The sequence below is a fragment of the Patiria miniata genome, unplaced genomic scaffold, assembly GCF_015706575.1.
Source record: "Patiria miniata isolate m_02_andy unplaced genomic scaffold, ASM1570657v1 HiC_scaffold_1, whole genome shotgun sequence".
Classification (NCBI taxonomy): domain Eukaryota; kingdom Metazoa; phylum Echinodermata; class Asteroidea; order Valvatida; family Asterinidae; genus Patiria; species Patiria miniata.
This window is the reverse complement of record NW_024037047.1, coordinates 724288-737215: the sequence shown is the minus strand read 5'-3', so window position 1 is coordinate 737215 and position 12928 is coordinate 724288. Positions and strand designations below refer to the sequence as shown.

The 12928-nt window shown below is 40.1% G+C and overlaps 1 protein-coding gene across 1 annotated transcript in view; it reads right to left on the bottom strand.

Annotated features, from left to right (window-relative positions):
- Positions 1 to 1439: 1439 nt before the first annotated feature.
- Positions 1440 to 12928, bottom strand: part of LOC119734245 (DNA topoisomerase 3-beta-1-like) — a 42327-nt gene continuing 30838 nt past the window's right edge. Inside the window, exon 16 of the mRNA XM_038207661.1 lies at positions 1440 to 1793. Coding sequence (XP_038063589.1) covers positions 1572 to 1793 — 222 coding nt within the window. The 3' untranslated portion in view covers positions 1440 to 1571. The remainder of the gene's footprint in view (positions 1794 to 12928) is intronic.

Sequence of the window (12928 nt, the reverse complement as noted above, 5' to 3'; positions counted from 1 at the left end):
GCTTTTGCCGCAATTTTCAGAAATAAATGGATCTGGAGGATTAGTATGTTATAGCAAATATTGATACACTGACCGTTTCACGTTTTGGGTTCGTAGATGCTGGAAAACCAAGAAAACCAATCATATTCTTGAGTCAGGTTCCCTGACGCCACTTAAGGTGAACCGGAGCAATTTAGAGACTTTGGGGAATTGTAAGATCATGAGAATCAGTCAGCAGGCTTGTAGTTTTCACAGGTGTGTAATCAATTGCAAAGAAAACGCAGACGAACTAAATTAGGAGCACTTTTTGAAAAAAAAAGCCAGTTTTCTTCAACGCTGGTCGGCCGACCAGCGTTGGAAAGATTAACTTTTTCTTGAAAATGTCAGCACACCAGGAGCCGCAACTTTAAAGGATGCTTTAGGCTGTCATTCCCTAACAATCCAGTGAGATATTTCGTGATAATTTGATCATTTCGTTTTTTGATGTTTGCAAATGTTGTATCTTCCCTTTAAATATATAATTTCAAAATCAGCATTGGACAAGTTCGGTAAAATAACCAGTGGACACTGTGAATGATTTCATCAGAATCATAGTCTCGATCTGACTTGAAGAAATCAATTATAAAGTATGTATGGCTGCCAGCTATAGACTAGAAAACTACATTTCAGTTGTATTTGACAGTTTTCATACTACATGTGTTCAATTAAAGGGGCATTGCGGCCTGAACCCCTCCAAAAATTTCACGTTTTGGGAATGCTTTATTTCAAAGGTCTGGTTGAAAGGAAACAAACCTAATGCATCAGTCACAAATGTTGGTTCTTACAGTCTGCAGAATGTGTATCAACTTACGGCAGGACTCACAACTAGCACTCGCATCTCGATTTTTCGGAGTAAAAATGGTCGCCCCGAAATTCGTTCTTGCGTGGTTCTCGGAAGAAAAACACAAAAAACGCCCACTTTTTAAAGGATGGTTGTGTGGATGTTTATATCCTACCTTTAAATGCTCTTTCCAATTAATATAATTTCATTTAACACACGTTTTGTAGCCCAATCGGGTGCATTGCAGGCCGTAATGTCTCTTTAAAACCCACCATTTTGCATAGATGTAGGCAATTTATGATGTATCTTTAAACAAAAAAGGAACAAGCTGATATATTTGTTTAGGCCAAAAAAAAAAAGTCTCCGGTTTCTGGTATGCGAAAAAAAATTTTTTTCAATGAAAGATGATGTCTCAAAACCGCCAAACTCACTGGTTTGACTGGAATCCTGCTGCTGCACAATTTTAACGTATTTTTGGATGGGGTTATGATAGAGAATAAGCTCTATGTGGCCTCTCTGGACTCCCATATATTTGCACTAAGTTTAGTCGGGCACCATTTGCAGTCATCAGCCGACATTTGAGGCAAAACAAATCAGGTAAAAAAAAAAAAAAAAGCCGCGTTGCCGCACCACTTTTTGGGCAAGCTCCATACCAGAAACCGGAGACTTTTTTTTTTGGCCTGAGGAGCAAGTTTATATATTTGTTTAGCCTCTTGTTGTTGTTTTTTTGGCGAATCTCAGATGTCACAACTGTTGTCGTAAGACAGCATCCCTACACAAAGTAGGCGGCTAACTGTGACATTTTATCTTTGGGTGCTTTGCCGCCTCGACCCCGCCCCCTACCTCGCCCCCTGCCACGCCCCCTTCCTCTGCCCCCTCCTCTCCTACCGCGGTGCATGCTTGCGTGCTTGGCTTCAATTAACGGCGACAGGACCGGATCACAGAACATACAGCCGGAGTGGTGTGTCTTATTGTCGGCTAGCGGTGTTTTCGTCTGTCGGTGCAAAAAAAAGACAAAGAACATTTTCATAAGTAAAACACACCAAAAAAACACAACACAGAGTATATTGTCCGAAACGTTTTTATCTTATTGCTACCAGTATATTCACCATCCTAGCCTTCAAATCTTATCAAACAAACAAAAACACTTTACAAAAACACCATCGCCCACAAAACGTTAAACCAACATTGACAACCACTTCCAACAAGAACAATATTCTTCCCTGAATACAGGTACCCGTTAGCACACAAAAGTTGCAGTAAAATAGCCTGCCTAAGGACACAAGCAGAACACTCCCCTGCGAGGACCCAATCCACCAAAAACACTGCTAATATTTAGTCCCTTACATGTAGTTGAGTTTAAAATAGCTAACCTTTCTCTCCAAATGTCCTGACATTAGGCTTGGGCGATTCCAAGTCACAATCAAGTATATTTGTGACTTTTTACAAAATATGACTCCTACTAATGATGTTGCACAAAGTGATCCAGTACTGTCGTTCACAATTGAAAACATGGAGTTCGTTCCTCACGCCTTTTCTTGGACAGAAATAGATTTAATCCCAAAAGGTATTGTGAATTCAGAATGAATCGACATTATTTCCAAAATTTGTTGGAATCGCCGTAGCCTATCCCACAAGTACCAAACTACTGGCCCATTCTCAAAGGTTTCGAGTCAACTCGGTCCCAAACCGATTCGGTTCGAGTCAACTTGGTCCTAAGTCAACTCAGTCATAGGTCAACTCGGTCCCAGGTCAATGCTGAAATTTAAAAAAAAAATGCTCTAGCAAGGCACTACATCAACAATACAAGAGACCTTAAAATTTATCTGACCTTTGTTTGTGTCCATTTTTTGGTGACCTTTGGGACCAAGTTGACAAGGGTTCGAGGTCAATTAGGATCGAGTTGACTCAGACCGAATTGACCTGGGACAAAGTTGACCTGGGACCGAATTGACCTGGGATCCAGTGGACATGGGATCGAATTGACCCGGGACCGAGTTGACCTGGGACCGAGTTGACTTTGGACTGAGTTGACCTGGGATTGAGTTGACCTGGGATCGAGTTGACCTGGGACTGAGTTGACCTGGGATCCAGTGGACCTGGGATCAAGTGGACCAGGGACCCAGTTGACCTGGGACCGAGTTGACCTGAGACTGAGTTGACCTGGGACCGAGTTTACCTTGGACCGAGTTGACCTGGGACCAAGTTGGCCTAGGATCGAGTTGACCTGGGACCGAGTTGACCTAGGACCAAGTTGACCTTGGGCCGAGTTGACCAAGTTGACCTGGGACCTAGTTGACCAGGGACCGAGTTGACCTGGGACTGAGTTGACCTGGGACTGAGGTTTGGGACCTGCAACCTTCCCAAACACAGCCAAATTTACCTATCTTCCAAAGTCAAATGAAACTTTACAATCTAAAATGAGTTTTGTCTTTAAGAAGAAGAAAAATACTTAAGAAAAAGACAATTTTGCAACATAATGTAATATACTATCACTAATGTAAAAATTAGGACCAAGTTGACTCTCAAGAACGAATTGACCTGGGACAAAGTTGACCTGGGATCTAATTGACCTGGTACCGAGTTGACCTGGGATCCAGTGGACCTGGGATCGAGTTGACCCGGGACCGAGTTGACCTGGGACCGAGATGACCTGGGACCGAGTTGACCTGGGATTGAGTTGACCTGGGATCGAGTTGACCTGGGATCGAGTTGACCTGGGATCAAGTGGACCAGGGACCCAGTTGACCTGGGACCGAGTTGACCTGAGACTGAGTTGACCTGGGACCGAGTTTACCTTGGACCGAGTTGACCTGGGACCAAGTTGGCCTAGGATCGAGTTGACCCGGGACCGAGTTGACCTAGGACCAAGTTGACCTTGGGCCGAGTTGACCAAGTTGACCTGGGACCTACTTGACCAGGGACCGAGTTGACCTGGGACTGAGTTGACCTGGGACTGAGGTTTGGGACCTGCAACCTTCCCAAACACAGCCAAATTTACCTATCTTCCTAAGTCAAATGAAACTTTACAATCTAAAAGTTTTGTCTTTAAGAAGAAGAAAAATACTTAAGAAAAAGACAATTTTGCAACATTATGTAATATACTATCACTAATGTAAAGATGAAAGCAAGGCTTCACATTCAAATGAGACTTTACAATCTAAAATGAGTTTTGTCTTTAAGAAGAAGAAAAATACTTAAGAAAAAGACAATTTTGCAACATAATGTGATATACTATCACTAATGTAAAGATGAAAGCAAGGCTTCACATTGGGAGTGATTCCATAGAAAGACAAGTTTTCTCTGACTACATTATATTGTGACTATGAGAAGCACACTCTCTCAGACCTTTCCTAATGGATTGACATATGTAAATAAATTAAATTTCACAACTGTTTGGTTAAGGTTAGGCCTAATGTACCACTGTAACCTACCGGTAATGGCATATAAAAAAATCAGCTCCAATTCCTCCCTAAGGAAGTAACATTTTAAGAAAAGTGCCTGTGCTTAAAGTACAATTTCACAATTACATTAGCGTTTCTGACGTCAGGTTGCATACAATAATTGTATTTGTTTACTTGTTTTCTTTTCCAAGCAGCATTAGCGGGTGTTAACACTGAGTGGTTGTGCAAAATGGAATCGTGTTTTTGTGTAGCTTTCTTTGTGTTGATGCCTTATCTTGACACAAAAGTTGTCACTCACATAGGATACGTACAATGTACGTGAGCTCAGCAGTTTAGCTTATCCATTAAGAAGACGGCAATGTCCTTGGATTATATTAGTGCATGGCTTTCAAGAATTATGCAAGACTTATTTCAAGAATTGCTACTCTACATTGAACAGTATGGGCTCTGTGCACAATTGACATATCGCAGTAGATTCGCGTTAGAATCGCATCAACGCAGCTTGTGAAATATTGTCCAATTACTGATTACATGATAAACAAATGGACGCGGAACACGCAACATCTGAGACAAACAAAACTTAGCATACAAAAATTCCGTACGGTTGTCTAAGGGGCGTGGCTAACTCGCAAACGGCGATAGGTCAATTACCCTCTCAACGGTAAGAAAGGGAGCATTGGGGGAGACTGCTCGGAGAGACATTCAAACGCATGCCGATGCGCCTGACGCTCACGCGAAGACGCTATGGATTTGTACACATTCATAATACAATTAGTTGTGCGTACTACGCGCTATACGTGCGCAAACCAGCACACACGCGAGGTGTGTCCCGTCCATGCGGTTCTCTTCACTCGTACCCACTGCTCTAAAACAGGGCACTGGGATGGGCTAATTTCTTCTGGATGCAAGACGTAATTTCTTCGAGCCCTAATTAGAATTTGTTTGAACAATAACATGGGTCAACCCAACCTCGTCCCCAGGGTGTCGAACAGTGCGCGCGCATCACTACCTGCTCTCTCACTCTGGTATTGGATCATTTGCATGTGCAAGATTTTTGAACACGTATGCAAATGAGGAATAGTCTGGTGCCTGGATATGCATTACATTAGCGTTTGTTTTTGTATGTGGTGTCTTGGGTAAAAAACAGAGTCAATTCGTCGCAGCGCGAGCACGACGTAAGTTACGAAAACACGATTTTTGGAATTAAACAGTTACGATCTTATATCGAGACAACATGCAGTATCACATTTCATATTGATATGAGCATTTGGAAAGGAAATTAGTATTTTCGAGAAGGCGTGGACGAATGATCGCGAAAACACCAACCTCGTCCCCAGTGCTTACTTTATTTCCAACGTTGTTTCCAATAGTAAACCCTGGATAGGAAACTTCCTTCCTGCATCCTGATTCGATGCCGCAATTGGCTAGAAATGGATTTATATCGTGTACTTGGTGTTGTTATTCACAACGTGCAGTACGTGTTTTCGCGATCATTCGTCCAAGCCTTCTCGAAAATATTCATTTCCTTTCCAGTTTGTTAATATTAATATGAAATGTGATACTGCATGTTGTCTCGTTAAGATCGTAACAGTTTAAAATAAAATAAAATCATGTTTTCGTAACTCACGCCATGCTTGCGCTGCGACGAATTGATTCTGTTTTACCCCAGACACCGCATACAAAAACAAACGCAAATGTAACACACAGGCAGGCACCAGACTACTCCTAATTTGCATACGTGTTCAAAAATCTTGCACATGCAAATGATCCAATACCAGGGTGAGAGAGCAGGTAGTGGTGGGCGCATACTGCTCGACACCCTGGGGATGAGGTTGCGAAAACACGTACTGCACGTTGTGAATAATAGCACCGAGTACACGATAAAAAGCCATTACTAGCCAGTTGCGGTAACGAATCAGGATTCAGGAAGAAAGTTTCCTATCCAGGGCTTACTATTGGAAACTAGGTTGGAAATAAAGTGAGCACTGGGGACGAGGTTGATTAGGAGGCTTTCCTAATTTGCAAAAGTGCTATTTAAAGTTTTTAATCAAAATCCAAAAGTGAATTGCACTTATTTTTGGATTAATGAAAACGGGATCTTGCTAATGTGAGTTTAAGCCCTACATTGAATTACTATAAATTTGTGAAGTTCTTAAAATGGGGGTGTGTGGCCTATTGGTTAGGGTTTGTGACTCATGATCAGAGGGTCAGGGGTTTGAATCCAGCTGCTGGACATATGTTGTGTCCTTGGGCAAGCCATTTCACCCACACTTGCCTCTTTCCACCCAGGAGTATAAATAGGTACCAGCACTAGCTGTGGAAAAACCTACAATGGACTAGCATCCCATCCTGGGGGAACAGAAATATTCTGAGTCGTTTCATGCTACTGAAACCGGCGTTAAACGCCAGCCTGATGGGCCACATTGGCTCATGACAGATTTTACTTTGAATTCTCAGAGGGATCAAATTTGCTGTTGTTGGGGTTGTTGAACTCCAAATTGGTTCTACAAGCAAACAAATCATGTGAAATTCATACAAACAATCTTGAAAATCTCGTGCAAAAATAAACGAATAGTACAAAATCACTTCGTCAAGGGAAATAGCCTGTGCTAAATCTTTTAAAGGGAATGTACAACATTTGCTGTTGCTGCAATTTTCTGAAATAAATGGATTTGGAGGATTAGTATGTTATATAAAATATTGTTAAACTGACTTGTTTCATGTTTTGGGCTTGTAGATGCTGGAAAAACCAAGAAAACCTATCATGTTCTTGTAGTCTGGTTCCCTGACCAAACTTAAGATGAAACAAAGCAATTAATACACTTTGGGGAATTGTAAGGTCAGAGAATCAGTCTAGCAGGCTTGTACCCCTTCACAGGTGTGTGATCAATTGCAAAGAAAAGTCAGAATAACTAAATGTGAACAATTAAGAACAGTTTTTGAAAAAAAAGCCAGTTTTCTCCAACGCTGTCAGACTGTCAGTCCCTAACAATTCAGTAAGGTATTTCGTGATAATTTGATGTTTGCAAATGTTGTATTTTCCCTTTAACACTGAGAGGCATACAGATTTCTCATTAATATCCACGTAAGTGTGGCTGGAACACATAAATTAATCATGACTAGATTGCTCTTTTTGAAGTCAGTAAACATTTGCAGTCATGCATACAGCTGTTGGGTCCCATCCATCAACTTAGCAAGACAAGCCAGTCTAGGGATTGGAAATTAATCACTATACTAACAACCAATTGATCAATATAGCTCCAAAAAATTATGGGCATTTTGCACACTTTCTGACAATTTATATGTACAATGTACACTTTGTTTCCATTATTTGGCTATATAAAGACAGCATGGAGTAAAAACTCAAAATTTGATCTGTTTGATTTCTGTGGTAGTAGTCCAGCGGATATGTGACAAAATATCAATGAATTGTGCACTTTTGCATAAAAGCGTGAAACTTTGCACAGATGTTCATATTCATGCCAGAAAATGTTTTAGATGTGGAGCCATCACAAATGTACCTTTTTAGGGGCGTGGCGTCCATTTAAAAAAAGGGGGCGGGACTTGTCGTGCCCGCAGTGAAAACGGTTGTTCCCACTTGTCACAAAAACAGGAAACGTCACAAAGACATAATTGTATAGATTATAAGTGTTTTCTAGATTCGGAGCCGCCACAAAAGTACCTTTTTGGGGGCGTGGCAGCCATTTAAAAATAGGGGGGGGGTAATTATGATGCCAACTTGGGAAAAATTGTGTCCATATTTCATGAACGAATAAAACGTCCCACAGACGTTTATATTCATCAGAAAAAAAATCCAGATGTGGAGCCATCTCGAACACACCCTTTTAGGGGCGTGACAACCATATTAGGAAAAAAGGGAGGGCGGGGTTTTATAGTGGGTTTGATAAAAGTAAACGATTGATACATGTAGGTTGTAAAACGTCAAAGAATTAAATCACATTGTATTTCAATTGTGTGGAGCGCTGTGGTCCAATGGTTACGGTGTTCGACTCGTGTGCTGTGGCACGTGGGTTCGAACCCTGACGGGGAACATGGTGCTTGTGTTCTTGGGCAAGACACTTAACTACAATTGCCTTTCTGCATCCAGGAGTATAAATGGGTACCTGTGAAGGTAGAGACCAGAATGTGCTGATCTCGAGCTGCTGAACAGGGGTAATAATTGTGAAGTGCTTTCAGAACTTAATTAAAGGGAAAATACAACATTTGCAAACATCAAAAAATAAAACTACCAAATCATTTTGAAATACCTTGCTGGACTGTTAGTGAATGACAGTGTAAAGCATCCTGTAAAATCATGGCACCTGGTATACTGTCATTTTCAAGAAAAGTGGTATTTTTGTATCAATTTCCAGCGCTGGTCGGCCGATCAGCGTTGGAAAAAAACTGACTTTTTTCAAATACAGGCCCCATTTGACCTTCGCACTTGTTTGCAATCGATTACACACCTATGAACGGGTACAAGCCAGCTAGACTGGTTCCCTGACCTTACAATTCTCCAATGTATGTAAACTGCCCTGTTTCTTCTTATATGGAGTCAGGGAACCAGACTACAGGAAAATGATTGTTTTTCTTGGTTTTAATAGCATTTTCGAACCCAAAACCTCAAAAAAGTCAGTGTAACTATATTTGCTATATATTTCCAACCCCCCAATTCCACCCATTTCTGAAAATTACAGCAAAAGCAAATGATGTATATTCCCTTTAAGTATAAAGTGCGATACAAATGTATTTAGAGCTACATGCACATTATTATTTATATATTTTAAATTTGATATTTAATTACCCTGCAATATTTCTAATAAGAGGTTCAAAACAATGAACATTTTGAGACAAAATGAAAACTTTTAGCACAATGAAATCGGAAGATATAAAATCTAGTTCAGTAATTCATCAATATCTACGTGTACCTACCCTGCAGTGCACTGAAGGTGCCTTCCTACACTGTTACCCCTGACCGCTGTGCCGATAAAATCGTCGTGCAATATCTCTTTGTTCCTTGTGAACATGCATATTCCTAACAATACTGAAAAGCGCACCCTAAAGCAAAAACCCTCCAGCTGTCTCAGCAATCACAGACAGTCAAAAAATTCTGCCTTGATACACAGCGTAGTCACCAACAGCCAGATCATATTTCAAGCAAGCACTGTGACTAGTCAAATGCAACAGACGAAATTCAACACACAAAAGCAGGCAAGTGGTAGACACAGCTGGCTTATCAATCACAGTCGAGGCAAAGCTGAATCTACTGGGTGAGTCAAAAAAAGCAGAGCCCAAACCCCAAAAATATATTTCATATTTAAAAAAAAAAGTAGCACCAAACATAATAACGTCCGGAAAGCCAATTTCATAAGCTACTTTTAGATGAAAAAATTAAAATCCAATGCCCTAAAACGTATTTTGTAAAAAAAAACCAGTTTATTCTGTATCATGACTGTTTGGAATAACAAAAAAAAAATGAAGCAGAATACTTGTTTCAACACCTGTCAACAACTGTAGTACACAGTATCTTTATTAACAACCCTGGCATGCCTGGTAAGGCAAACAATATGATTTTAATCCTCTTTTTTTTAAAAGACGGGCCTTTAAAAGGACTTTTTTGAATATGTTTAACTTTTAGACTGAGGTTTTATCGCTGGTGATGTTTGCAGACAATTGTAACGACAATTCTTGAATCTGCATTTTTGGACGAAAGAGGGTTTAGGGTCATTGTGTTTAAATGGTGATATTCTTTGAAAGGATTTAGCAATTTCAGTATTTTTTTTCATTTAAAAGTAGCTTATGAAATTGGCTTTCTAGTCATTATTATTTTTGGTGCTACATATTTGTTTAAATATGAAATATAATTTTTGGGGTTTGGGTTCCGGTTTATTTGACTCACCCTGTAGTTCATACATAAATCACAATGCGCACAACTTTCCGATTTTATCGGTTAAAGGGAATATACATCATTTGCTTTTGCTGTAATTTTCAGAAATGGATGGAATTGGGGGGTTGGAATATATATAGCAAATATAGTTACACTGACTTTTTTGAGGTTTTGGGTTCGAAAATGCTATAAAAACCAAGAAAAACAATCATGTTCTTGTAGTCTGGTTCCCTGACTCCAAGAAGAAACAGAGCAGTTTACATACATTGGGGAATTGTAAGGTCAGGGAACCAGTCTAGCTGGCTTGTACCCGTTCATAGGTGTGTAATCGATTGCAAACAAGTGCGATGGTCAATTGGGGGCCAGTATTTGAAAAAAAGCCAGTTTTTTCCAACGCTGGTCGGCCGACCAGCGTTGGAAATTGATACAAAAATACCACTTTTCTTGAAAATGACAGTATACCAGGTGCCATGATTTTACAGGATGCTTTACACTGTCATTCACTAACAGTCCAGCAAGGTATTTCAAAATGATTTGGTAGTTTTATTTTTTGATGTTTGCAAATGTTGTATTTTCCCTTTAACCGGATCATCGCGCAATCGGACATACAGATCGGAGAGGTATACACTGAAACATCTGACTGATCTGACCCCACACAGGGCTACCAGATCACATCCGATTGCAACGGTTCTGATGTCACCAGAAAGGTGTACGGGGAGCACTCCGATTTCAACGGACACGACATTTGTGTTAACCAATCAGATTTACGAAGGAAGTCACATGATTCAAAATTGACGGCTGCCATTTTGCCATCATCATGTGACTGATCATCATGTGACCGATTATAGAACTGAATCGGGCATGAGTGCGGGTAACGTTGCAATCTCTGCAACGGTGAAATTAAAAAAAACGTACCGGAGATCCGGTAACCAGTGAAATTGGAACGGTGGGCTTAAACAGTCATAACCAGTCAATCCTCCTTTGTACAGGCAGGGAGCACTCAACTGTTAAAAACAGTCACTGGACTGATTTGGACTGCTGGGGTGGCTCTGTTGAATTTGCCAGCCAGAGAAGGAGGGCTTTAGCTGAATGAGAATCGGGACAACTGCCAAATGGAGGCTACACAACACTAACTGACTGTTAAACCTTGGCTAGAGTAACCACCGTTTCCGACTAGCCACATATTTCAGAGTTGTGGCAAATAAAAATGGTAATTCAGTGCCTCGGATTCACTAAGAAGATATTAGTTTCAGACAAGCAAACTGTATTTGGGCAATTCCACACTAATGGGCCCAAAAGTGTGACATTTGAGATTACCTTTTGAGTTTTGATAATAAAACTAGAATCTTGGTCTTTCAATTGTTGCTGTAAACATTGCACGCTTTGAACAAATATCCTCACCAGCAAAGGATATAACTGGTTTTGTATTTTAGAAAATACGGTGGATATTGTTTTTAAAAGTGTTACGTACGCAACGAAAGACAGATATTTCAAAAAAATCACAAGGTAAGCATAACATTTCATGATCCCCTAATGTCTGATTTTGGAAGATATACATGTACCCTTAAGGAATGCCATCAGTCAAAACCTAGAAAACCCAGAGTCAATGTGAAGAATTGTTTGATATTATATAATCAGGATTTACAAATACGAACTGACTGGACATTTGTCACAAAATGTCTGTCCCTGTTCACACGCAACTCTAATCACATCATAACTTTGAAGCCAGTGCAAATTAAACTGTTATATTTTCGCTTGATAATGGGTTGATAATGTCAAATGAACATGCCTATTAGAAACTGAATTTGTCCTAAGCACCCTTTTCCTTGCAGTGTGTCTGTCCATGTTACTTACATGTAACACAGAAAAAAAGACCTGTTATTTTCTCAAATAAAAAAGCTAACATCTTTTGTCTTGTCTTGTCCTAGTCACTTTCAACTTAGCAAGGTATACCTGGTATAGGAAAAAACTGAAAAAAACACTAGCTCATCTTAGGCCAAAAAAAAAAAGTCTCCAGGTTTCTGGTATGCGCGCGCGTCGCCGTAGCCATGCGCGTCGGCAAAATGAAAAAGTTTTTTTTTTAATGAAAGATGATGTCTCAAAACCGCCAAACTCACTGGTTTGACTGGAATCCTGCTGCTGCACAATTTTAACGTGTTTTTAGATGGGGTTATGATCGAGAATAAGCTTTATGTGGCCTCTCTGGACTCCCATATATTTGCAGTAAGTTTAGTCGGACACCATTTGCAGTCATCAGCCGACATTTGAAGCAAAAAAGTCAGGTAAAAAAAAAAAAAAAACGCGTCGCCGCACCACTTTTTTGGCAAGCTCCATACCAGAAACCGGAGACTTTTTTTTTGGCCTTATATGCAACATCCATAAACTACAGTATTGGCCCATTAGTGTGGAAATGCCCATATATGAATTCTCAATTGATTATAGACTCAAGCATGTCTAGGGTCATTACTAATGACTGTAGTTCTATCATACATGTACATGTATATGTGGTGTGTTGCCACAACATGAACATAAAGTCGCAAATTGCAATTTAACAGTAGGCCTACAGGGGCAACATTTGAAGTGGTCATCAATTTTTGTTTTCAGGTGAAACTCAGTCCATAAGTCCAGTTCTATTTTTCCTCAAGTATTTTGTTTTATCAGCATCTATAAAACGAGTGATCATTCTCTGTAATACAGCGTCAGGAGTTTTAAATGCCATTTTCTCAAAAGTTAGTTTTACAACTTCAAATAAGTTGGCAATTTCCGTTTCTAAACTTAGTGCCCTCAATCATTGGAAAGCTCTTGCTTTGATTATTGAAGCTTATTTTGTGGTTGCAT